The sequence below is a fragment of the Vipera berus genome (assembly GCF_964194415.1).
Source record: "Vipera berus genome assembly, chromosome: 1".
Classification (NCBI taxonomy): domain Eukaryota; kingdom Metazoa; phylum Chordata; class Lepidosauria; order Squamata; family Viperidae; genus Vipera; species Vipera berus.
This window is the reverse complement of record NC_138202.1, coordinates 360,121,680-360,149,098: the sequence shown is the minus strand read 5'-3', so window position 1 is coordinate 360,149,098 and position 27,419 is coordinate 360,121,680. Positions and strand designations below refer to the sequence as shown.

At 42.8% G+C, this 27,419-nt stretch overlaps 1 protein-coding gene across 2 annotated transcripts in view; it reads left to right on the top strand.

Moving 5' to 3' along the window:
• Nucleotides 1-27,419, top strand: part of CPD (carboxypeptidase D) — a 53,459-nt gene that overhangs the window by 6,379 nt on the left and 19,661 nt on the right. For both annotated transcript variants that reach the window (XM_081337775.1, XM_081337774.1), the window contains exons 3-10: nucleotides 5,038-5,180; nucleotides 10,087-10,256; nucleotides 13,829-14,196; nucleotides 16,140-16,331; nucleotides 20,802-20,969; nucleotides 21,849-21,958; nucleotides 23,705-23,807; nucleotides 25,583-25,725. In XM_081337775.1, coding sequence (XP_081193901.1) covers nucleotides 5,038-5,180; nucleotides 10,087-10,256; nucleotides 13,829-14,196; nucleotides 16,140-16,331; nucleotides 20,802-20,969; nucleotides 21,849-21,958; nucleotides 23,705-23,807; nucleotides 25,583-25,725 — 1,397 coding nt within the window. The remainder of the gene's footprint in view (nucleotides 1-5,037; nucleotides 5,181-10,086; nucleotides 10,257-13,828; nucleotides 14,197-16,139; nucleotides 16,332-20,801; nucleotides 20,970-21,848; nucleotides 21,959-23,704; nucleotides 23,808-25,582; nucleotides 25,726-27,419) is intronic.

Here is a 27,419-nt window from a genome sequence, read left to right as displayed (position 1 = left end):
TCTTGGAAGGCACCAGTGTATCACCCCTGCTATATTTTATGGCAGTGGTAATAATAATTGAAACAAATGTTAGCTTCTGGATCTTAGTTTGTGGTTGCTTTTTCCTTCTACCTTCATTTCTTGCAACAGTACCTTCTTAAATTGTAGTCTTTTTTTAAAAAAAAATGCATATCACAGAGACCAGCTACACCGTATTCCCAACTGTATTTCCTAGTTCCTTAGTCCTGCTTTTTATGCTTCACAGCATTTATTGAGTAAACCTTCCTGCAATCTTGCTTCTTTCTCGTTAAAATGATAATGATGTGACAAACTGGCCCCGCTCACTTTATTTATTTATTAAATTTTTATACCGCCCTTCTCCCGAAGGACTCAGGGCGGTGTACAGGGCAATAAATATTAAAAACGAAGTACAAAAGTTAAAAAACAATTAAATATTATGCCCGATATATACAGTAATTAAAAACCATGTTAAAACCCCAACCCCTAACCCATCAAACCAGGCCGGATTGCTCAAATAAATAAGTTTTTAGATCCCGCCGGAAGGAGCGAAGGTCGGGGGCCATCCGGAGCTCGACCGGCAAGCGGTTCCACAGGTCTGATGCGCCCACAGAGAACGCCCTCCCCCTGGGGGCCACCAGTCGACATCTTTATCAGCACATCTGTTAGTAGCTGTGTACTTCAAAACTTGCGTGTTTGCTTAAGAGAAAATTTATATTAGCACTGTAGTATTTACAGTACCTCTTTAAATCCTTTAGACAATTTCCCATGTTACACAAAGCTAATTATCTATTTAGAAAATTCCTGCGACTGCCCATCTGAGACATGAATTCTGACAGCCTAACAATAGCAAATAGAAATGATATAATGAAACCTCTGCCATCTAGAGTCTAGACAAAAGACACAACACTCAGAGCACAATAACCCAGCCACGCCTACATTAAGCTCATCTAGCATTCTGGCTGGGTTTTAGTCATGCATTTTGGAAAACCAGGAGATTTGGGACCTTCTAGATCTCGGGGTGGGGGGCGGAAGACTTCCATACGGCAGATGCTGCAGCAGGACAAGGCATGACTCCTTGATCCCCAAAGTCTTGACATTGCTTAACGAATGGGACGTGGACTTCAGCCACCTTGTTGCACCTGAGAAGTCCGTAGGGCAGTGATGGCGAACCTTTTAGAGACCGAGTGCCCAAACTGCAACCCAAAACCCACTTATGTATCGTCAGGTGCTGGGTGTGAGTGGCCCATTGGCTGGGTGTGGCCCATTGGCTGGGCATGGCTACGGTGGTAACGGGAGACTGGGTGGGACTAAAAAATTCAATCAACCAATTCCAACTTTGTGAGATCTTTTTTTTCCCCCGCGAGGTTGAAATTGATTGAACCTGTTTTTTTGCACATGGCAGCAGAGGCCTAAAGCGAAAAGGTTTTATAAAACCCAGCTGAAGGCCTAGGATTAGGGCGATGGCGCGCGTGCCCCCAAAGAGGGCTCTGTGTGCCAGCTGTGGCACGCGTGCCATAGGTTCGCCACCACGGCCTTAGGCTTATGTGGTCTCACAAGTAAATTGGCCCAGTGCACATTCCAGCACTTTCAGTAGCATTTCTAAGCCTACTGAGAACCAGCATGGCTTGTGTAACAGCCGTCTAACTTGGGCAAAACTGCATCTGCTGTAAAAAACGTCCCGATTTTGATGCATTTGCTGTTGCGTTCTAAACCAATCAGACCCCTCACATCCTGGACGTAATCTGTTTCAACTTCTCCCCTCAAGGCTCCGCTACAGGGCATTGCATGCCAAAACAACTAGACACAAAGACAGGTTTTTCCCCCTCTGTGCCATCACTCTGCTGAACACTTAATTCCCACAGCACTGTCTTCGGCGTAAGAAATGTACCCACGTAATAGGCTGCATTGTTACCGGTATTATCTTTGTCATCTTATTTCTCACCTTTTCCCATCTTTCCGACTAGCTTCTCCTCTTGGTATTTTATGATTTATCACTTGTTTGTATCTCATGATTCAAGATGGTAATTATGATTTATGATCTGTGACCTATCACTTTGTTGTTGTGTGTGTGTGTACAGTGAGAGCTTATGCACTGGAGACAAATTCCTTGTATTTCCAATCGCACTTGGACAATAAAGCTAGTCTAGTCTAGTTTAGTCTATTCTATTCTTATTTTAATTTTATTCTATTCCATATTTTCTATTCTATTCGATTCTATTCTCTATTTGAAAAGGTCTTTAGTAAGGTAACAGACAATTTGTTACTGATTTAAAAAACAAATTTCAATTTAGACAATATACAAGAGTATTCTATATTTCCCAATATTTCTTATGACTAAAAATTCAAGTCATTTCAGCAAAATATTCTCTTAGACTCCCTAAGATGTTTTAAAAAGATGAGCTCTTACTAAATGTTAGCCTTATATGCTAGAGATGAAGTCAATTTTAAGCAACTTTGGTAAATGCTATGACTGTGTTGACTTCATTATTTATTTTACCTGACTTATATACAGGTAGTCCTTGATTTACCACAGTTCATTTACTGACTATTCAAAGTTACAACAACATTGGAAAAAGTGACATAACCTTTTTTCACACTTATGACCATGTGGTTATGTGATCAAAATTTAGACTTTTGGCAACTGACTCGTATTTATTCTCAATAAATATTCTATTCTATTTTATTCTATTATTTCTATTTCTTTTCTATTTTCCATTCTATTCTATTCTATTCTATTCTATTCTATTCTATTCTATTCTATTCTATTCTATTCTATTCTTTAATTACTTTTCAAGGACAGTTGTATGTTGAGCAGATTGCAATAATCCAATTGGGAAGTGACTAGGGCATGGCGAATTGTCACTAGGGCCTCCCACTACAGGAAAACGTGCAATTGGCACACAAATATGTACAACAAGCTGGCACCTGCTCTTCAAACGAGCTGTGAGTCTGGAAGGACTACCAAACTCTGCGGGACGGCCAGTCCATTGAGAATTAAAGATGAAACTCAATTCAGGAGACCTGAGAAGCCAAAGGCACTCCATCTTGGGTTGCAGTCTGTTCCTGCCCATCCAGACTCTCACAGCCTCCAGGCACTGAATAAGCATCTCAGTGGTTTCATTTACCTGACCAGAGGTGAAACTGTGTAACTGAGTATCATCAGCTGATCTCTCTGTGCTGTTAGATGATCTTGCCCATTGCTTTCATGTTAATGTTAAATAGAAGTGGAGAGAAACCGATGCCAAGACGAATCACCACAAAATAGTGCCCAGACCAGCGCTCCTAACACCATGACCTCTGGAATGAGGTTTCTTCTCACCCTGCCCTGGGTTTTCTCCTGAACTTTTATTGAGGGAGAGTAAAGATACTGTTTCCCTCCTCCCCATTTTGTTATCCGTGCCATTTTTTTTTACTGGCTATTAATGTAAGTCTCATGCTTTAGCATTATGAGCCTCCCAAACCCATTGGGAATCTGGCAGCATACAGATTTGATAAATAAAATCAATGTTATCAAAAGCCCCCGAGGGATCCAGGAGGGCAAGGATGGATGCACCATACCCATCCATCCTTGTTTTCCAAAGGCCCTCTACAAGTGACTCAGCACTAAATCTGGCATCAGCCCCAACCCAAAAGGGTCCAGGTCATCTGCTTCCTTGAAAACCATCGTAAATTGCAGTCACGTGACCGTGGGATGCTGCAAACCTCCTTTGCAGCAAATATAAGTATTCTGTAATTGCAAAGTTATCTCTTGCTGTTATGTTACAAAATATACTAATTCTTTCCGTTATCTGGATTTTATTTCCTGATCATCCAAACCACAAAGTGCATTTTTTTCCCAAGCAGAAAATCTATAAAAGGTTTCCAGTCAGTCGCAAACATACTGTCTTTTCTCTGATCAAAGAAGTCAGTTTAGCCGTCTGTGCAAATTCCATCGTTTTCACTGACTATTCTTGTATTGTGGGGAGTGTAGAACTTTTCCACTTTTGAGCATATAGTAATCCCACCACAGTGGTCCTCTGTAAAAACAGACTTCTGCGACTGTTTTCTAGCTGTTTGTCCATTAAAAGCTACAGCGCTGTTGTAACTGCGAATGGTTGCTAAATGAGGTAGTCGCTAAACGGGCACTACCTATGTTTTTTCACGTTGTATTTTTGATGTGCCACGAACGAAGATTTTGCTACGTGACTTAATAGGGCAAGAGTAAATTTCATATTTGTCTAGTGTGCACCTTCACCTGTTTCTCTTTTTGCTGCCGAATTTGGTACTCCTGCTTTGAAATCTGGAAAGGTCATTTTGTTAACCTTAAGAGCTAATGTCATGTTAAATTAGCGCTGGAATAGGGACAACTTGTTCTCAAGTTCCGATTAACTTTCTTTGCGATTTTGGACAGGTACGTTCTTTTACAGCTTAACCTACGTAATAGGAGTAGAATAATGATAAAAATGAGGGGAGGCACGCACTCCACTATTAGTTTTCCAAATAAGAGTTTAAATACATAAAGAATCCACAATCCCACCTTCTTTAGATTTAGCGAAAGAGGAAAATTATATCAATGTGGTACTTAAATACATTTCAATTAACATACATATTAATTTATTAAATTAACATACATATTAATTAATCAGTATGGTAGACTTGAAAGGTTAGGCCTATTCTGAGCATCAAGTGTTGACCCCCCCCTGAAAAGAGAAGATGAGTATAATAAAATGCCTCAGATATAATGAAAAGTCAGGCCTCCTGTATATTAGCATGTTAAGGTTTTTTTTGTAAACGTGAATACGTATGACAAATAGGGAAGTTGCAAGATCTCAAAGTTATCAATTATTGGTTTTAAAGTAGCAGATACCTTTCCGATATTTCCCCTCCTCAGTGGTCCTTTTTATCTTTGAAAGTTGTTAAAAATTTTTCCAGTTTGCACAAATGGGTTTTCCAGGCTACTGAAAAATGGTCATTTGAAACGGTGCAAAGAGAGTCGGTTTGATACAAAAGATGGTTCTTTGCTTAATTATTTCACTCTTCTTTCTTTCAATTCCTTAGGTGGAATGCAAGATTATAACTACCTTTGGGCTAACTGCTTTGAGGTCACATTTGAAATTTCCTGTTGCAAATACCCACCAGCTGCTCAGCTTGAGCAAGAATGGCTGAATAACCGGGAATCTTTGCTCGTTTTTATTGAAAAAGTAAGATTCGACTTTTAACTCTCTTCTTGGCTATACTAGCAAACAATCCATGTATATTTGAGCCTGCCTTTGTTCTGGAAAATGAAAAGACTTTATTCATCTCTGTCAGGGCTTTCTTTGAATATGCTTCTTGTTTGTCAGCTCAGCTCTGCCTAATCCCTTTTGACTCATAAGTTGGGCCAAACATAGCATTTAATGTTCGTATGATTGTTTTATGACCCATATAAAGCTTAGCATTGTTCGTGCCAAATGAAATAACAGAAAACGTAATTGTGGTGCACCAAAATTCAGGCAGTATTTAAACAGAAGGAAGTATCAGCGATCCGCGTTTGAATTTTTTGTTTGTTTGTTTCAAATCACAAAAAAGACGTTGGTTTAGAGGGCTATACTAAGCTGCAATAATAATTGTGTTTGGCTTTAGCAGTTTTGTAACTCCACTTAAATCGTATCCTGTTTATCAAATTAATGATTAAGCAAGCCATAATCAGATCTGTGTCAATCAGATCTTTGTCTTAGTGTCTTATCACTCACATTTAACCATTACCCGACTAAGCAGGGAATAAGTCAATTAATTTTTTCCCCTCACTCAGAGCCTTGGTGGAGCAGTGGGCTAATGCCTCCTTAAGTGACACCAGCTGCCTGCAATTAGTGCAGGTTCGCATCCCACCAGGCTCAAGGTTGACTCAGCCTTCCGTCCTTCCGAGGTAGGTAAAATGAGGACCCAGATTGTTGGGGGCAATTAAGCTGACTTTGTAATAATGCCGCTTGGGAGGGGTGTGAAAGCCCTAATAAGCAGGCATATACATAGAATGAAGGCTACTGCTAAGCTTGTAAGCCGCCCTGAGTCTTCGGAGAAGGGCGGGATATAAATGGAATTAAAATAAAAATAAAAAAGTTCCTTTTCTTTCATTAGCCCAGAGTAAATGTCAGGGTTAAAGGTGTCCCAAGCAAACCCCACCCCATAGTTCAGGTGGTCAGTTCAAATAGGCCAGTCCCCAGGTGTTAAGTCCAGTTGTGGGAAAGAGGAGATAACGCCAGGCTGTCTCAGGGCTGCGGCTTTGTTGGCTCTTCGCACCTTCCCTTGCAAACCTGGACATAACGGAGTTGCTGGAGGCGCATTCCTTTCTCTCCCCCCCCCCTTTCTAGCTGATATCAAGGGAAGGGATAGTTTACAGAGGAAGTATGCAGAAACAGCAAAGTGTTGCAACGTAGCAATAGAGGAAAACAAGGCAATAACCCACAATGCTTTCCCCCCCCTTCCCTCCAGGAGCAATGCAGAACCCAGAATTGCAGAGAGAATAGAATTGGAGTTAAAGAAAGGAAAGAGAGCCCTTAGAACAGGGCTTTTCAACCTTTTCACCCACTGTGCCACTTTTAGGATAGGGCAACATCCGAGTACCACCGGTCGCCTAGCAAGGGGTCAAAAACTTGATGACCAGAAAGAAAGAAAGGGAAAAAGTGATGAAGTACGGGTAGTCCTCGACTTACAACAGTTCGCTTAGTGACTGTTCAAAGTTACAATGGCATTGAAAAAAGGGCCCCGCAAGCCACAGCCGAGCAAGACACCTGCCTGCCCGCCCGGCGGTGCTCTTCCTCCTGTCCGAGGTTTTCATTGTTGTGAGCATTTCTGTTGAGGATTGGCAGCGGGGGTGGGAGGTGGGGGTGTTTGGTTTTTATTCTCCCCCCCGCATCTGCTGGGTGGTTGAAGCAGGTTTTGGTCACTTCACACGACCCTGGGACACTGTGACCGTCATAAATATGAATCAGTTGCCAAGCATCTGAAGGTAAATCACAAGACCCTGGAGATGCTGCAACATTCCAGCTGATCGGCGCTTCTTCTGGGCTCAGAAGTGCCAGGATTAGTGCTGAGCTCCAGCTGGATCCTGGCGCTGATCCTGGCGCTTCCGCTGAGCCCCGACAGCCCTGCAGCTCCAGCCGTCTCTCGCTCAGGCTTGTGCGGTGCTGCCACCGGTTCAGCTCATTCCCCTCCCCCGCTACCACTTTCCTAGGATGGTCGCGTACCACCAGTGCCAGGTGCCAATGTACCACAGGTGGTACCCGTGCCACTGGTTGAAAAGCCCTGATCTATATTCTCTCAGATTTTTCACTGTAGCTGTGTGTGCTCAGAAATATTCAAGTATCCTCAAAAATACTTGTATCTCAAAAGTCACACATAGTTCTTTCAAAATGACTTCCTGTTCTGATCTCTCTTTCATATCTGGGTGGGGTTTTTTATTGTTATTTTAATATTTGTATTTACTGTTTTTAGTTGGGCATATGTTTAATTCCTTTTAACTTTTGTACTTTTGTATTTTTTATATATTTGCCCTGTTCACCGCCCTGAGTCCTCCGGGAGAAGGGCGGTATATAAATAAAATTAATAATAATAATAATAATAATAATAATAATAATAATAATAATAATAATAATAATAATAATAATAATAATATCTAAAGTCAACACTGGCAATATTCACATGTCGGACTAAACGGTATCCCTTGTATCCAGCTATTGATTATTAGAGTCAAATATATGCCAACTCTGCCTTTCAAGGTATGATTAAAGAATGGCTGAGCATGGACCCAACTACTGATTGTGCAGACATGTTATATTAAGCCATTTCATGTTTTTACAGTTCAGATTATTGTATCCTAACCCCAGAAACTTCATCACTTCGGTGGCTGTAAATCAGAGTCAGTATCCTTCTGGGGATGGGAGCTAATCCGTGTAATCTGTGGTTCAGGGTGTTGCCCAGATCTTGACTAAAGGATTAAGTCTGGTTAAGGGGTCATTTGTCCCTTTTTTGAACGTAGCACAGAGTGCTGGCAAAATTGAGCTGCTCATATATGAGCAGCAGTATTGATAATTTCCTTTTTTCAATAGTTATAACTTCATAGGAACCCCCATTTAATAACAGAGAGGCTAAAGGAAAAAGTTAGCTTTCGTCCAGCCTGCCCTTGTCATTTTCCTGTTGTGCATAGGCTAAAAGATTCACCAGAAAGTTGCAGCCGGGCAATCACCCCAGAGGTTACTGACATATCAATTAAAACAGGAACAGATCGTGGCTTGTCACTGTTATCACCGTGACTCAAGAGGATTAGTCACCCTGTCACACACTGGGAGCAGCACTCAATTTCTAAACCTGCTGCACGAAATCCTTTTGGCATGGAAATAGTTTTCTTTCATCTTAAGTTCCCTAAGGAGAAGGATCTTTATTTTTAAACCAAATGGCGTAAGGCACGTATTTGCCTAAACCTGTTCTGATAATTCACTCTGCCAGGGCAGTTAGTGGCCAGGTATATAATCTCTTCCCTTTTTCATCTCCTATTGAAACATTTAGAACCGCGCATAAAACACACTCAAGTCTAAAACGTTGATATCTTATCCTGAAGCAACCTTTTGCTCCCTCCTCCACAGTTTCGACTCCTGTTGCCTACTCTGTTGGCTGAATATTCCCACAAATGCTTTTTTCATTTCAACTTTTAAAAAGTTTACTTCAAGAGAGCCAGTTTCGTTTAGTTTGCTGGCATAGAAACCAGGAGATCGGGAGTTCTAGTCCCGATACGGCATGAAAGCCCAAGTGGGTGACTTTACGCCCTCTCTCTCTCTCAGCCGAATTCATCTCATAGGGTGGTTGTTGTGGGGGGGGGAAAGAGGAGAAATATCAAACTTGTATGCCACCCATCTTGCCAGAGGCGACTTTCTATGTACGTTTGTCACTTTTGAGTTCCTTATAAAGAAATAAAAGGTGGGATAAAAATTTTGTAAGTAAACAAACGGCATAGTATTGTGTATTTCCCACAAGGTCTCTCTGTTGATGCTTTCAGGCCATGTCCTCGTAAATCAATAGTTGGCTTGCATAAAACTTGGCAATTGGCCATAGATTTATTGACGCCTTCCTCAGTCTTCTGGCTGTGGAGGAAATTCTTTCACTTTACTCGGTGAGCTTCTTAATACATAGTCCGTCTGAAGCTCCTTTATGAAATGGAAGCAAGATATATCCAATACCACCAAAATATTTATAAAATGACAACCCATCATTAGGTCACATCAAAGGAGAAACGACATGGCGAAGAAAGACAACCCTGTTTCATTTGTATAGTTTTATTAATGAAAGGTAAATAATGCTGAATATGGAATCAGTACAAAGTAACATAATAATATTAGGTAGCAAATATTTTAATGCAACATTCCCTTTTACACTTGCCAGTTTCCACGTTAATTTCTATTGAAGTTCCTGTCAATAGCCAAGGCAAATAAATAAGGATTGCGCTTTGCGTACCTTCTTGAACATAATTTTGTATTCTAAAGCCGCGTGAATTCACCAGCTGTTTTGAGGGAAGCAGTGCACAAAAATGGCATGTTTATCTGTAAAATTGGACTGAGTTGATTCATCTTTCGTATTTACAAGCATGACTCAAAAGCACACAACTGTCCTCTTTGTTTTTCTTGGCATTTTGGATTTGAAAGACCGCCTGTGTTCTGTTGCAGTAGCTACGACAGAAGCAGTCCCCTAGTTCACAGCAAAAGAAATCTAAAACTGCAAGCATAGCTGATAAAATCTATAAAGCAGCTTCACAAGTTTCATTCAATCTAAAAATCAATGCAGGTGTTCATTCTTTCTGGTGATGTTGCCTAGCCGCTCTAGTCACGTAAAAGTTGTGCTATTTTGTGCCAGTTTTTCCTTGTTCTGTCCCTTACTTTATTTCATTTTGTTTTTATGTACAAGCTTAACAGCACCCTGTAATTTTCCGAGGATGAGAGAAAAAAAAAAAAACATTGCACAGGTCGCTTAGCATGAAATTAATAAGTTACTGAGTATGAGAGGAATAATGTAGCCTCATGATACTAACAGATTTTTTTTTTACCAAGTTTTCTGGATCTAATTCCCATTTATTTAATGCAGGTACACATTGGAATTAAAGGGTTTGTGAGAGATGTGGTCACTGGGGCTGCCTTGGAAAATGCAACCATTGCTGTGGCCGGGATTGCTCACAACGTTACAACTGGACAGTTCGGTGACTATTACAGATTGTTGGTGCCTGGAACCTACAATATCACAGCTTCTGTCACGGGGTAAAGTATACGGAGCAGGCATAGATAGACGTTGTCACTGCACGTGTTTTTTTAGTTCGTCAGAAAAGTTCATTTCTAACTGTACATTTCCCCTGCTCTCTGCACCTGTGGTGATAGCTTATCTGGTAACCATAGTGATTCTCACATGTCCAGCTATGTTATGGTTTCAGACTGTTTTGTGCGCATGTCTAGAAAAAGTTTCTCACAGTTATTCATTTATTTTCTTTCACTTTGCTGTTAATGTCTGTTAACGTTAGGATGTAGTCAGCTAGCTAGTTTGGCGGGTCGAATCCCGAGTGCCGCGTAACAGAGTGAGCGCCTGTTACTCGTCCCAGCTTCTGCCAACCTAGCAGTTCGAAAGCACGTAAAATGCAAGTAGAAAAATAGGGACCGCTACGGTGGGAAGGTAACAGCGTTCCGTGCGCCTTTGGCGTCTAGTCATGCCGGCCACATGACCACGGAGACGTCCTCGGACAAGCGCTGGCTCTTCGGCTTTGAAACGGAGATGAGCACTGGCCCCTAGAGTCGGAAACGACTAGCACGCCTGTGCGGGGGAACCTTTACCTTTACTTATATTTAGTTTTGGTATTTAGTAAGATTATGCATCGTGTTTTATTTTCTTCCTTCATGCACATCATGCATCCTCTGAAGCACGGTCCTTCGCCCTCTACTAAGGTGATTTATACCTTGACAGACGTGTCGGTTATCCTTGGCATAGCTTGTTCTAGTAGAGAGCTGCGTTATGGCAATAGCAGTTGTATACTGCTTCGCAGTGCTTTATAGCCCTCTCTGAGCAGTTTACCGAGTCAGCCTATTTGCCCCCAACAGTCTGGGTCCTCATTTTACCGACCTCGGAAGGACGTAAGGCTGAGCCGGTCAGGATCGAACTTCCTAACTGTGGGCAGAGTCAGCCTGCAGTGCTGCATTCTAAGCACTGCACCACCAGGGCTCTGCTAATGTTTGTGGAAATGTTAGGAGCCATTCTTGCTGCTTTGTCTCATTTTGCCACAAACGAGGCGGGTGCTGTCGTACGGTCACACCGCTTGTGCAGACAACAAAAGGGAAGGCACATAGAAAAGCAAGGCAGGAGACCATCGACCTGTTTAGCTCCACGAGCGTCACGCTTATTACCTTCAAGGCTTCTCTCTCAAGGGAAATCAAGGGAAGAGGTTGGAACTGCGGCACTGCAAACCGGATGCTGCAACTAAGCAGACATAAGGGGGCTTTGACACGGGACCCTTGAGTCCAGCTGAGAAACAATAACGTTGCTCTTTGGCCTTTTTTTATTGAAAAGTTTTACAGTACATTTTTTAAATAGAAAAAACTCCCTCCCTCCCCCTCCCCTCCCCCCAACCTTCCCCTCCCCTCCCCTCCCTCCTCCCCGACTTCCTCAGAGCTGAATACAGGGTATAAACTTTACAAACTTAAGCTACAATATGCTAACAACAAAAATAAAACATTAAATTCTATCGCACTTTAACTCTCCATAAACATAACTATATTACTAACAAATAACAAGTAACTAATAATACATCGTATAAAACCACTACTTATTCAAATGCTAAATGAAACTTTTTAGTCCCATATTTATTCTGAATATATTCGATCCATCTTCTCCATTCCACAGTATATCTCTGTTGCAATTGTTCTTTCAAATATGCTGAAATCTTTGCCATTTCCGCCAAGTTAGAAACTTTCAAAGTCCACTCTTCTATAGTAGGCAGTTCCTCCTTCTTCCAATATTGCGCTACTATAAGTCTTGCCTTTTTTTTTGCCATTGGTAAAACGGGAATAATAACCAGAATGAATCAATGTCGGTCGTCCTCAACTTACGACCACAGTCGAGGTCCAGAACTTAAGCTGCTAAGAGAGGCAGTTGTTAAGTGGACAATGTTCCATTGTACGTCCTTCCTTGCCACTTCTTGTTGTGAAGTGAATCCCTGGCACTGCAGTCATTTAGTAACAGGGTTGTGAAGGGAATCTGGCTTCCCCGTTGACTTTGCTTGCCAGAGGTTTTTTTTTTTTGGAAAAGGTGATCACCTGACCCCGGGAGACCGCAACCGTCACATCTGTGAGTCCGCTGCCAAGCGTCTGAATTTTGATCATGTGACCGTGCAAAGGCTGCAGTGGTTGCAAGGGTGAAAAACGGTCACAGGTCGCTTTATTCAGTGCCTTTGTAACTTTGAACAGTCATTAAATGAACTGTTGTAAGTCGGGGACTACTTTTAAAGTGCTTGGCTTTAAAAATGCTACTATATACAGTGAGGAAACAATACTGTTGTGTTTCATACTAATACTCAGGGCTTTTTTTGTCCTAGAACGCTCAGAACGGAGTTCTGGCACCTTTTTTTGGATAGAACCTTGTAGGGTAGGCAAGGCGAGTTGTATGACATGTGTGAGTTCCAGCACCTTTTTATTTTACAAAATAAAACCATTGCTAATACTAATATATCATAAGCTCCCTTGTATCCTATTAATCTTCTTAGTGTATCTAGTTCTATCAGGCAATCTTGTTACTGTATTTTTATTTAAAGATTGTTTTCAAAGGGATGATCTCTTTATAGTCACACGTGCGTGAAATGAAGCCTTTCTTGGTATCACTTAGTTCTGATGTCTTGAAGCCATCATTCCCCTGGTACATTCCCCAGCCGTGCCTTTCCCATGAGGGAGCAAGGATGGTTGGATGAAGCCAGGTCTTAGGGATATGGTACTTGAAGGCCTTTGCCAATATGGGGAGGAGATATTTTGTCTCTTCGTGCTTGGTCTGCTCTGTGCCTTTCCAAACTGGGAAGAGTAAATTAAAATTAATCTACTGCTTAGAGAGAACATTTCCGTTGGGAGTTCGCAAAATGTTTTTAATTAAAAATACATTTAAGTTTGAAATGTCTCATCCCGAGTAAAAACTGCTCTGAATCCTTTTGCGAGCGTTTCATATAGACAGGCATCCAAAACGATCAAAGCAGTCTGTTTCAAGCTTGGCAAAAACTGTTTAACCCTCAGAATTTGGAATTTGCTCCCAGTTGGGAGCTCTTACCATTATTGCCCACTCTCAGAGAGGACCTGCTTTAAAATATTCCAGGTACCCTAAAGCTGGCCTTCCGTAAAAGTCAGGTGCTATCTGTGGGATGATGAGGCATATTTTTGCCTCCATCCTGTAATGTGGTCTGATCCTAAAGCTAAATAGTAATCTTGTCCTTGAAACAATTCAGGAGTAGAATAACAGAGTTGGAAGGGACCTGGGAGGTCATCTAGTCCAACCCCCTGCTCAAGCAGGAGACCCTAAACCATTTCAGACAAGTGACTGTCCAGTCTCTTCTTAAAAACCTCCAGGGTTGGAGCACCCAGAACTTCTGGAGGCAGGTTGTTCCACTGATTGATTGTTCTGACTGTCAGGAAATTCCTCCTTAGTTCCAGGTTCCAGATTAGCTTCCGTCCGTTGCTTCTTGCCCTGCCTTCAGGCGCTTTGGAGAACAGGTTGACCCCAGATGTCTGCAAGTAGTAATGGGATTAACGTAAACTCGATTAGGGTCAGCCTAACGGCAAGTTGTTCCCTCTTTTCTCCCCCCCCCCAGTTATCTGCCAGTCACCACAGAGAACATTGAGGTGAAGGAAGAAAATGCAACTGTAGTGGACTTTTCCTTGCAGCCTGCCGTCGCAGTGTTGACTTCCAGCCCTACCACCAAGGAAGCTCTGATAACTGCCAACAGCTCTCTTGCCAATGCAGCAACTACCACCGCTGTCAACAGATCGGCCTCTGCTCGCCAGGCGATCCAGCCGGATGATTTTCGCCATCACCACTTCCCCGATATGGGCATCTTTCTGAGGAAATACGCCACTGAGTATCCAAACATCACCCGACTCTACTCCGTAGGCAAGTCAGTGGAACAAAGGGAGTTGTATGCGATGGAGATATCGGATAACCCAGGCATTCACGAAGCAGGTAATCTCCCATTATATATTTTTGTTGCATGATCTAGATCAGGGGTCCTCAAACACACACACCCCTAGGTCCGTGGACCGGTACCGGGCCACGGCATGCCACCAACCGGTCCACGCAAAAAAGCAAAGCCCCATCCGTGGGATGCAGGCAGCACACAAAGCCACACATTCTCTGGTCCGTGGAAAAACCTTTCTCCATGGAACCGGTCCCTGGTGCCCAAGATCTAGATCAGGGGACCTCTGATCTAGATTCTGTATTATTTTGAAAAACGGGAAAAATATTTCTCCCTAGTTTTATGAATTTTGAACAGGTTCTGTTAACTGAGTTACCCTTTTTCAGAGGTCAGAAGACCAATGTCCTGTAATCTTTCCTCATAAAACGAGTTGGTCCAATTTTAATTATTATTTATTTTTTTAATATATTTGCTCTGAAACAGCCATTTTTAATTGCAGTGATCAGGGCCAACTACACGCAGTAATTATTGTACAGCGATGCCATTGTAGAGTGTTAGGATTTTGACGGTTTTAATTCTGCTCCTGTAATTAGCAGGTTGAGAGGAATGTTTCAGCGTTCTTCGTTGCGTATTTTTGTTTTTACTGCATTACATTTTTCATCTGTTTCTCTGCCAAGTTAATTTTGTGAGTAGGATAGGAGAGTAACAACATTTGAAGTGCTTCTTTTGCAAGCCTGAGGAAGAACTTCCTGAAGTAGCAAAATACATAAATGCTGATGGACTTCTGAGTTTTAAAATAATCATTTTTAAAGGCCAAGTTAATTGAATTTTAGCTTGAATCTTTAGTTTAAACGTTGAAGTTTTGTCAATAATTTCAAAGGTAGTTTTTTTTACTAAAGAGTCTTGTTTAGGCCAAATTGAGTTTTACTTCCTAAGGTTCTGTTAACATTATAGACCGTTTGTTTGGATCTAAATAAAGCAAAAAAAAGCTTTATTTTTGCTAATTGCAAAATATTACAATTCCAAAGCATTAGATATGTATGCATTTATAAGGTCCTTATTTATAAATTTGAAGGTTGTCTAATTGCCTTGCATAACTTGTGGCGTGAGCAGAGCTTGGATTTATTGGTGGATGGCAGATGGTGTTTTTCAGTTCATGTTTAGAAACTAAACAGGGAGAGAGGAAACTGAAATATCCCTACCTCTCTTGTGTGTTCATGTTTGCATGTGTGCTTTGATCGACCTCAGCTTCTACAGGTGATCTACAGGTTTCCTCCTCTAAATTCCTGGGAGTCTACCTCTGTGAAGAACTGACCTGGAAAGTTAACACAACCCAGGTGGCCAGAAAGGCCCAACAGAGGCTTCACTTTCTCAGAGTCTTGCGGAGGAACAGGGTAGAACAACGGCTAATGACCCTCTTTTACCGGTCTATTATAGAGAGCGTCCTCTCGCACTGTACCGTGGTTTGGTGTGCTGGTCTGACAGCCTTGGATAGGAAGGCATTACAGAGGGTGGTGAGCACAGCACAAGACATCGTGGGCTGTCCCCTGACACCACTGGATGACCTCGCCAGGGCCCGCTGCCTTGGAAGAGTGAGGAAAATTCTCAGGGACGACTCACACCCTGGACAGTATCTCTTTACTCTCCTACCATCGGTAGGAGATACAGGAGTATAGCCAGCCGCACCAACAGGCTGAAGAACAGCTTTTATCCGTGGGCTGTTAGGCTCCTGAACGGGAAATAATAGTTTTATAATTTTATGTATGATTGACTTGGGAGGCCGGTGTGTGGTGTGGTGGTTCACATGGTGTAGTAAGATGGAGGGTTTGCTGTCACTGTGTGTTGGGGGTGGGTGGGAGCACAGAGGGAGGCTCATCTCATCTCAACGTACACATAGTTGTACTTTGACAACAAAGGTTCATTTTTTTCATTTCGTAGACAAGACTGCTGAATGCATGGGCTTAACTGAGCGTCTCTGTTCCTCATCCAGGTGAACCAGAATTCAAGTATATCGCCAACATGCACGGCAACGAAGTAGTAGGAAGGGAATTGCTCCTCAACCTCATAGAGTATCTCTGCAAGAACTACGGGACGGATCCCGAAGTGACTGACTTGATCCAAAATGTTCGGATACACATCATGCCATCCATGAACCCCGACGGCTATGAAAAATCTGTAGAAGGTAGTCTTCCACATGCAAGCTTTTTTTCTTGCACTAATAGTAAAGGCTTTGGGCAAAGGAGGGGTGGGGGTGGTTTTAATAAGGCAAAACAGCTCCAGCTTTTTCTCCTATGTGACTCAACTTTAATCCCTAACGTAGGTAAAGAGGCCTCTTTCCTCTCTGCGTTTTAGCCCGGAATTTCTTCTTTTCCTTGACTCATCTCCGTTCCTGTTTCCTAACTTTTTCCCTATTGTACTTCATTTATCTCATATTACAGAAGTAAGGACTTTGTCGAGCTTAGCTTGACACTGTGCGGTCGTGTTTTTGTGTGTTTTTTGCCGGCAACAGTGCCCTTGGATTTTTTTTTTTTTCTGAGACACTCTCTTTTACTTCCTGGCTCGTGTTCAGACTCTGACCCTGGTGAAACCAGGCCTCATAGTGCTTATACGTCAAAACCCACACTTTAAATTGCATTTGAAGGTCTGTCAGGAGTCAGCGCAGGGCCGAGGGGACAAATGCGATAGCCTGGCAGTGATGGATGCCGGTTAACTTTACACGGGCTTTTGCATTCTGGATCAAACGCAATTTTCAAGTGCATTTTAAGTGCTGCGCCGTGTAAAAGCACACACTGCAGTCGTTTAAGGAAGTGGTGATTACAGAGAGTCTCTGGATAACCAGGCATTTTACACGAAGCAATACACCATCCTGTTTTCATGGTTTAACTTAGCAGAGCACTAGAGAAAGGAAATGAAAGTTTACCTCAGCCCAGCCCACCCAGGCGGGCAGGGAAGGAAGGTATGTTGCGGACCCCGTCAGATAAAGAATTCCAATTGGCAGGGTCCAGAAAGAGGACCTTCTCTGCTGTTGCCCCCCACCCTGTGGAACAGCCTCTTCCCAGAGGAGAGGCAGCCCCCCCCCCCACACACACTTTCCTGGCCTTCCAAAAAGGCATAAAAGCATGGCTTTATGGCCTTGCTTGGGGCTCACGGGAAAGCATGGGGGTGTGGGACTGATTAGCGCCCTGAGGGCCCTCCCTCTGCCTTTTAATTAACTTTTAATGTTGCCTGTTAATCCCTTTCCGCCTCTTTTAATTTGTATATACATTTTGTTTTATGCTTTCACACTTTAGAGTGGAATAACAGAGTTGGAAGGGACCTTACAGATCAGTGATGGCGAACCTTTTCGAGACCGACTCATTGGCTGGGCCTGGCCCATTGGGTGGGCGTGGCTGCGGTGGTAACGGGAGACTGGGTGGGATTAAAAAATTCAATCAACCAATTCCAACTTTGCCAGATCTTTTTTTTTCCCCCGCGAGAAGTTGAAATTGATTGATTGAAAACCGCCCCCCTCCTTTTTTTTTTTGCACACGGCGGCGGAGGCCTAAAGCGAAATGGTTTTACCACCATGGTTATAGATCATCTAGTCCCGTGGTGGCGAACCCATGGCACAGGTGGCACGCAGAGCCCTCTCTGTGGGCACGCGCACCTTCACCCCAGTCCTAGGCCTTCAGCTGGGTTTTATAAAACCTTTTCGCTTTAGGCCTCCGCCGCCGTATGCCCCCCCCAAAAGGTTCAATCAATCAATTTAAACTTCTCGCAGGGAAAAAAAAGATCTCGCAAAGTCCAGTCTGCCGTTCCCACTGCAGCCACGCCCACCCAGTTGGCCACACCCACCCAATGGGCCATACCCGCCCAGCACCCGACGATACATAAGTGGGTTTTGGGTTGCAGTTTGGGCACTCGGTCTCTAAAAGGTTCGCCATCACTGATCTAGTCCAACCCCTTGCCCAAAGCAGGAGTCCCTACACCATTTGACAGATGGCAGACTTCATTTGCACACTGCCCGGAGTCCCCGTGTGAAGGGAGATGGGCAGTTTCAAAATTTGATAAAATTTAAGATTTTTATCAGCAATTGAAACAGCTGAAGTTTTAGTTTGCTGATTGACTTCAAAGAAGTAACATTGAATGCAGCCCTATAACAACGGAGGATTGGTGATAAGCAATAATTTTTTTAAAAAAAGAGTCGGCCGGTATAATCTTTCTTATTAATTCTACGATAGCTGCCTATCTCACGAATTTGATTCTGCGTCATAAAATAACATCTTAAAATAACCACAAAAACTTGGGACGATGTTGAAAAGCTCGGACATAATAGACCAGGGGTCTTCCAACTTGGCCCTCCGATGACTTGTGGACTTCAATTCCCAGAATTCCTCAGCCAGGCACGTGTGGAAGACCCCTGTAATAGACACATCTCTGAGGGGTCCTTGGTGCTCTCTGAGCTTGCTGATCTGACACATAGACACAATAGACAGACCTGAACGACATTTATAGATTGTACAAGAGACAATCCATCAGCCCCCAGGAGAAAAAGACTCCAGCAACTCCACCAGTAATCAGCACTCAGATCAGCATAGATTAACTCCAAGGTCACCTTCAGACCTTCAGTCAAGAAACTGCCAAACAGTAAACAGCCCAGCCAGAGAATCCCTAAGACCCCCCACCCACCCACCCAGACAGGCAAGACACCAGCATATAAAGTGACAGCGAACAGCACTCCTTACTAGCACTGATGATGTTACCTAGTTAGGGTCATGAAAGAGCCTTGGTGGAGCAGTGGGCTAATGCCTCCTTAAGTAACACCAGCTGCCTGCAATTAGTGCAGGTTCGAGTCCCACCAGGCTCAAGGTTGACTCAGCCTTCCATCCTTCCGAGGTAGGTAAAATGAGGACCCAGATTGTTGGGGGCAATAAGCTGACTTTGTAATAATGCCGCTTGGGGTGTGTGTGAAAGCCCTAATAAGCAGGCATATACATAGAATGAAGGCTACTGCTAAGCTTGTAAGCCGCCCTGAGTCTTCGGAGAAGGGCGGGATATAAATGGAATTAAAAAAATAAAAAAAATAAGTGAAAGGTCCGCAAGCAAACAAGCAAGATCAGAGAGCACCAACCCTGAGCTACAAATATTCTCCTTCATTGAGACCCATCTCTGTTCTCAAGGTATCCAAGGCCTGTTGGGAAAACCATGTCTTAAGACGTCTCTGGACAGCCAGTTGGATCAGGCCAAGTTTTGCCTCAGGGCTCCTGATGTGCCACAGCAGCAACGGCTCCCTTCCCCGGGTCCCATCGTGTGACATTCCTGAGCAGACGAGACCGGCGCAATGCCCTTCCTGCCTGACCTGATGGGAATCCTGCAGGATTCGCACAGTTTACGTAGGAGCAAATAAATAGCAAGGTTAGAAAGAAGGGTTAGTGTCCCAAACATGCTTTTCCAAAAGGCAACTGCATTTTCTTGGTTCTTTTCCTTGAAAATCATCATCATCTTCTTCTCCTCCTCCTCCTCCTCCACCTCCACCTCCACCTCCTCCTCCTTGAAAAAAACCCCAAGAAAATCCAGTTACCTTTTGGAAAAGCAACTGAAGAAGCTTCTTGGGTGAGAAGCAAAACATGTTCAGGGGAAAAAAACGCCAAGAAAGTCTAATTGGTTCTTTTCCTTGAAAATCATCTTCTTCTTCTTCTTCTTCTTCTTCTTCTTCTTCTTCTTCTTCTTCTTCTTCTTCTTCTTCTTCTTCTTCTTCTTCTTCTCCTTCTCCTTCTCCTTCTCCTTCTCCTTCTCCTTCTCCTCCTTCTCCTCCTCCCTTCCTCCTCCTCCTCCTCCTCCTATCTTTTCTTTTTTTTTTAATCCCATTTATATCCTGCCCTTCTCCGAAGACTCAGGGCAGCTTACAATCTAAGCACAAATCAATTTGCTTAGCAATAGCCTTCATTCTATCTATATGCCTGCTTATTAGGGCTTCTTGGGTGAGAAGCAAAACATGTTCAGGGGGAAAAAAAACGCCCAAGAAAGTCTAATTGCCTTTTGAACAGCACCTTTGGGACAACCGTGACCTGGATGATTAAGAATCTCCATAGAAAAGAAGACTTAGTATTCATTAGTGTAAGAGCCATGAAATAGGGGCTGTGAAAAAAATGAAAACCTTGAAAGTCGGGTTCAATCATGAAAGAAAGACCGAATTTGACAAAAGTCTATAGCTCATGCCTTATTTAGCAAGCCACAACTTGGTGTGTGTGAACGTTAGCTCGTTCGGCTACACCTTGAATTCTTTCTAAAGAGGGATTTCCCCCCCCCCCCCAAACTGAGTGTTGGATTAGTATGAATGTTTATAATGGCTTGGGGCCAAGGTATATGGCAGTAACAGCTGCCTCGTGAGCAACAATTTGTGGTTTTTCATATACAGTTAGGTAGGTCTTTACAAGCAGAACTTTTAAAGTTTTTGAGATGTATGAAGTGTTTGGGCGCAGTTTTCATTTCTGTCTCGATGATTACAAAATCTCTTTTAAGACTTGGTAAAGGAGAATTACAGGAGGGAAAAAATGTCTCTTGCTTCACCTTCTTTAAGTTTGGAGTGCAGCTTCTGTGTGCAGAAAGGATGGATATTGATCATGGCTAAAAAGCACAGATGGTTCAACCAGGCTCTTGTTCTGTTTCCCAGGAGACGTATTGGGGATTTTTGGGAGAAACAACAGCAACAACTATGATTTGAACCGGAACTTTCCGGATCAGTTTGTCCAAATTGCCGATCCCCTGCAGCCAGAGACCATAGCTGTTATGAACTGGCTGAAGACCTATCCCTTTGTGCTATCTGCAAATTTGCATGGAGGTAAGAGGAATGCAATCCAGCTGGTATGGAAATGTACAAGCACTTTCATTCTAGACAGAGTTGAGCCCAAGGCCTCACTGCAGGAAAACTTAAACCAATGCATGGAAAGGATTTTCATTATATACGTTTTATCTGATAATAGTTTACAGGTTAGGATTTCTGGCCAAGATCATCCAAAAGAGAGCCTGTAAATTTAAAAAAGAAAAAAGTGTTCGTATTCAGCACACGTGCTCTTATTAGGGTTACTTTGAAAATGATTAGAGTTGGATCGAAAAGAATGCTGCGTGAATTACTTGCTTGATTTGTTTATCCAATTTATTCTTAAATTTATATACCACCCACCTCCCTGTCCAAAGTGACTTTGGGCAGCTTAAAATGTAACCAGATTAAATTGTCTTAGGTTTATTAAAAACAGTTTTGTCTCCCCCCCAGATTTCTGGAAGCTTTAAAAAAAAAAGGCATGCCTGTTTTAATAAGTAGCCCATAGGTGTTGTGCTTGCATGAGGCCCAAAGAACTTCAGAATCATTTTTTAAAAGTATGCACAACCCTGGTTTTGTTGTGTTGCTCTTCTGAAAGTTCTAGTTTCCCCCTTTTGTTGGAGGGGGGCTTAATGAGTACATTTCCTCTGTCCTGGCTCTTGATTTTTAACAACAAGTAGCAAGCAGGTGCTCCCTTGCCGCATCTTGTTGCATTCCCCTTGGTGGATTCTACTCATTGTTATCTTTATTTACCTGGATTAGTTTTGTGGCTGGTTGCGAAATCTTAAGCAAATAGTAGTATTCTTGACTGTGATGGTGAAACAACAGCCTTTTATATTACGATTAATTTACTCAAGAGTGATAAAATCTTGAAAGCTTCTTTTTTTTTTCCCTTTGCAGGATCTCTGGTGGTTAACTACCCCTTTGATGATGATCGGCTAGGAATTGCCACGTATAGTAAATCCCCCGATGATGCTGTTTTTCAGCAGCTAGCTCTTACCTATGCTAAGGTAACAGTTATTGGAAGGTGGATCCTGGAACCTCTTGAGATCCACTAGCTTACATATCATACACGCTTATATATTGTGATGTGTGGATTATGATTCCTGGGGTGGGGTGGGGGGTTACAAGGAACTTAAGAGAAGTTAGGTTTTTGTTTTTTTAAGCTGTCAGGCTTGCGCAGACAAAGAGCAGTTATATAGCTCATGGTATGTATAAAGCAAGGGACGCGGTGGCTCAGTGGGTTAGGACGCTGAACTTGTCGATCGGAAGGTCGGCAGTTTGGCGGGTCGAATCCCGAGTGCTGCGTAACAGAGTGAGCGCCTGTTACTTCTCCCAGCTTCTGCCAACCTAGCAGTTCGAAAGCACGTAAAAATGCAAGTAGAAAAATAGGGACCACTCCGGTGGGAAGGTAACAGTGTTCCGTGGCGCCTTTGGCATCCAGTCATGCCGGCCACATGACCACGGAGACATCCTCGGACAAGCGCCGGCTCTTCGGCTTTGAAACGGAGATGAGCACCGGCCCCTAGAGTCGGAAACGACTAGCACACATGTGTAAGGGAACCTTTACCTTTACCTTTACTTTAATGGCGCAATAGTCCAGTGGCATTACCGATTGGACTATTGTTAGTTGTAAGTTGTTAGAAAGGCCTTCTGGAAGATGTCTTTGTTTTAAATTTCTACTCATTTGAGCTTATTATTTATTATTAAATTTATTTGCCGCCCTTCTCACCCCAAGGTGACTCTGGGAAAGATTCTGTTGGGTAACAGAATAGCAAAGGTGACCCAATTTTAGCCATATAAACTGGGCATATATGATACTTACTATGGTGGGGATTATAGTAATATCGTGTATTTATATGCCCTTGGCTTCTTTTTGTTTTTGGTTTATATTAATTACTAGGAGTCCTTGCTAATTATTGCAATATGTAAAATAATATTAATAGACTCGAGAATTAGTTTTACTCATTTCTGGGGGGGAAAAATGCAGGTCCTTATTATCTTGATTGTAGTTCCTACTAGGTTTTCTTCTGTTAACAGTTTGCTTGGATTTTAGGGAAGTAGAGGGATTTTAATTTAATTTTAAATAGGGACTCTGTGACAATTATGAAACTTTGTGGGTGATCCTCACGTAGCCTAACCTTGTCTCACAGTGTTGCTTAGTTAAAATTGCAAGGGACTGGTATAGTGGATTAACGTTGGGATAAATAGATGGTGATTTTTTTTTACATATTTTAATTTCCCAGTACCATCCACAGGAATAAAAATGCAGTTTAGAGGTGATTGTGTAGAAACTACTTAACTCTGTACCCCATTTAGAGTGGAAGCTGAAAAGCGATATAAAAAAATCCATAGTGGTGTAAGACTTGTGGTTTTTTTTTCCAATCTGAATTTAAGAACGTGTAAACCTGGGTCTCTTTGGGGTCGAGGTGAACTGCTGGTGACATCATGACCATGTTGTTTTCCCTGAGTGCCTGACCTTTTTCATCTGGCACGTTTCAACAACTAGCTGAAAGACCTAGGATTTCCTGGTTGTCTCCCTTCCAAGTGCTAAACAGGTTCAACCTGCTTAGCTTTAATAAAGCCACATGAGATCACGAGGAACTTCACCTTCCCGTGATCTGTTCTATCTATTACGCTACCGCTCAGGCATGGATTAAACGCAAACCCTTTTCACGAAAAGTTTCTCTGAAAAGATTTCGAGCGTAACATAGGAATCAACGGCCTGAACTCAAATTCATATTCTGCTCTTTCAGGAGAACGTGCAAATGTTCCGGGGCCATCCATGCGACAACATATATCCTGATGAATATTTTCCTCACGGCATCACTAACGGAGCAAATTGGTATAATGTTCCAGGTATAAAGCATTAAATGCTGGTTGTGTGTGTGGGGGGGGCGACAAGATCTGTGGGCCTGTTGTGTGAAAATAAGATTCCTAAATCCCCTTCAGGTTGTTCTGAGCTTCTCAAGATGAGAACTTTTCCTTGTAAGCCAGCCACGATATTTTTTAGGGCTGTGGAAAACATTTTTAAAAAAACAAAACCTTATTTTAACATCAAAACAGTTTTGACTTTGGGATCGAGAGCTTTGGATTTGGAACACCTTTATTTGAACTGTTTTGCCCGCCACAAATGCTGTTTGCTTGTTATATTTTTTTACTTATTTATTTTAATTCCATTTATATCCCGCCCTTCTCCGAAGACTCAGGGCGGCTTACAAGCTTAGCAGTATATATGTGAATGAAATCTTAGTTTACACGATGTACAAATTACAAGTCAATATTTAATGAGGAAACTGCGTGATGTTCCAAACCCCATTTCCCTGAGTTCCATTTTTTTTAAAAAATAAAATAAAATAAATACTGCCTCCTACTGCTAAGCACAGGGGTTTTAAGAAAACAATTCTGTACTCCATTTGGCATTTTCCTTTTTCTATTTAAAGTTTGCTCTTATTTCACATGACTTTTATTCGCTTCTATTGACATAAAAGAAGTACTGCTATTTTTTTTTTAAGCCATATGTATCGTTGAAAACGATTCTGCTTTCAAACTCCTTTTCCTAAAATGGCATCTTGCTTTACAGGTAGTCCTCGACTTTCAACCATTTATTTTAGTCACCATTCGGAGATACAACGGCACTGGAAAAAAAGTGACCCGTGACCTTTTTTCAGAATTACGACCGTTGCTGCATCCCCAGGGTCACGTGGTCAAAATTCAGATGCTTTGGCAACCGGCATGTATTTATGACAATTGCAGTGTCCCGGGGGGGGGGGGTGTCACGTGACCCCCCCCCTTTGGCGACCTTCTGACAAGCAAAGTCAATGGGAGAAGCCAGATTCACTTTAACAACCACGTTGCAAATTTTAACAACTGCAGTGGTTTCGCTTAACGCCTGTAACAAGAAAGGTCGTCCCATGGGGCAAAAATTCACTTAACAAATGTCTCCCTTAACAACAGAAACCGTGGCAAGAAAGCTCGTAAAATGGGGCAGAACTTATTTAGCAGCCGTCTGGCTTAGCAACAGAAACTTTGAGCTCAGTTGTGACTGTAAGTCGAGGGCTTTTCCTGTCTTTTGTTTCACAACCTCAAAATGTTGTGGTTAGAATTTCACCTCTCTGGGATTAATTTTATTCTCATGATGCCAAGACCTTTTTGCCAGTAGGCCAGGGGTAGGCAAGCTTGGCTCTTTTATGACTGGTGGACTTCAACTCCCAGAATTCCTGAGCCAGCATGGGGGAACTATGGCCCCCCTTGATGACTGGTGGACTTCAACTCCCAGAATTCCTCAGCCAGCATGGGGACTACGACCATCTTATGACTGGTGGACTTCAACTCCCAGAATTCCTCAGCCAGCATGGGGATTACGACCATCTTATGACTGGTGGACTTCAACTCCCAGAATTCCTGAGCCAGCATGGGGGAACTATGGCCCCCCTTGATGACTGGTGGACTTCAACTCCCAGAATTCCTGAGCCAGCGTGGCTCAGCTTGGAAACCTCTCCCTTTCCCCTCAGCATGGCTGGCTCAGGAATTCTGGGAGTTGAAGTCCACGAGTCATAAAAGAGCCAAGCTTGCCTCCCCCTGCACTAGGCAGACGCAGTTAACCCTAACCCTTCTGATCATGCTCGTTCCAGGTGGCATGCAAGATTGGAATTACCTGAACACCAATTGCTTTGAGGTGACTATTGAGTTGGGCTGTGTCAAATATCCCAGGGCAGAAGAATTGCCTAAATACTGGGAGAAGAACCGGCGGTCTCTGTTGCAGTTTATCAAGCAGGTAAGATGATCCGCAGCCCCGCGGGATTAAGAAATTGCTCACCTGTGCTGCTGCATACGGCACAAGGAGAAAAGACAATCGGAATCACAGAGTCGGAAGGGACTTTGGAGGTCCTCTAGTCCAACCTCCTGCTCGGGCAGGAAACCCTATATACCATTTCAGGCAAGTGGCTGTCCAGTCTCTTCTTAAAAACTTCCAGTGTTGGAGCATTCACCGCCTCTGGTGGCAAGCTGTTCCACAGGTTAATTGTTCTTACTGTCAGGAAGTTTCTCCTTAGTTCCAGGTTGCTTCTTTTTTTGATTAGTTTCCTTCCTCCCTCCCTTGGAATAATAGAGCGGGGAGGGACCTTGGCAGTCTTCTAGTCCAGCCCCCTGCTCAAGCAGGAGACCCTATATAATTTCAGACAAGTGGCTGTCCAGTCTCTTAAAATCCTCCAGGGGTGGAGCACCCACAACCTCTGGTGGCAAGCTGTTCCACTTCTTGATTGTTCTCACTGTCGGGCACTTTCTCCTTAATTCCAGCTTGCTTCTCTCCTTGATTAGTTTCCATCCATTGTTTCTTGTTCTGCCTTCAGGTGCATTGCAGAGTAGGAGACACCCCCCCCCCTCTTCTCTAGGGTAGCCCCTCAAATACTGGAATATTGCTATTATGTTCCCCCCTAGTCCTTCTTTGCTCCAGACCCAGTTCCTGCAACCATTCTCTGTATGTTTTACTCTCCAGGCTTTTAATCATCTTAGAAGATAATAATAATAATAATAATAATAATAATAATAATAATAATAATAATAATAATAATAATAATAATAATAATAATAATAATAATAATAATAATAATAATAATAATAATAATAGAAGTAGTAGTAGTAGTAGTTGGAAGGGACCTTGGAGGTCATCTAGTCCAACCCTCTGCTCAGGCAGGAAACCCTATACCATTTCAGGCAAATGGCTGTCCAGTCTCTTCTTAAAAACCTCCAGTGTTGGAGCATTCACCACTTCTGGAGGCAGGTTCTAATTCTATTCTATTCTAATTCCATTTATATCCCGCCCTTCTCCGAAGACTCAGGGCGGCTTTACAAACTTAGCAGTAGCCTTCATTCTATGTATAAGCCTGCTTATTAGGGCTTTCACACACCCCCCAAGCGGCATTATTACAAAGTCAGCTTATTGCCCCCAACAATCTGGGTCCTCATTTTACCTACCTGGGAAGGATGGAAGGCTGAGTCAACCTTGAGCCTGGTGGGACTCGAACCTGCACTAATTGCAGGCAGCTGGTGTTACTTAAGGAGGCATTAGCCCACTGCTCCACCAAGGTTGTTCCACTGGTTAATTGTTCTAACTGTCAGGAAGTTTCTCCTTAGTTCTAGGTTGCTTCTCCTTGATTAGTTTCCATCCATTGCTTCTTGTCCTGCTTTCAGGTGCTTTGGAGAATAGCTTGACTCCCTCTTCTTTGGGGCAGCCCCTGAGATATTGGAACACTGCTATCATGTCCCCCCTCATCCTTCTCTTCATTAAACTAGACATACCTAATTCCAGCAACCGTTCCCTATATGTTTTAGCCTCCAGCCCCCTAATCATCTTTGTTGCTCTTCTCTGTACCCTTTCTAGAGTCTCGACATCTTTTTTACATCGTGGTGACCAAAACTGGGTGCAGTATTCCAGGTGTGGCCTTACCAAGGCATTGTAAAGTGGTATTA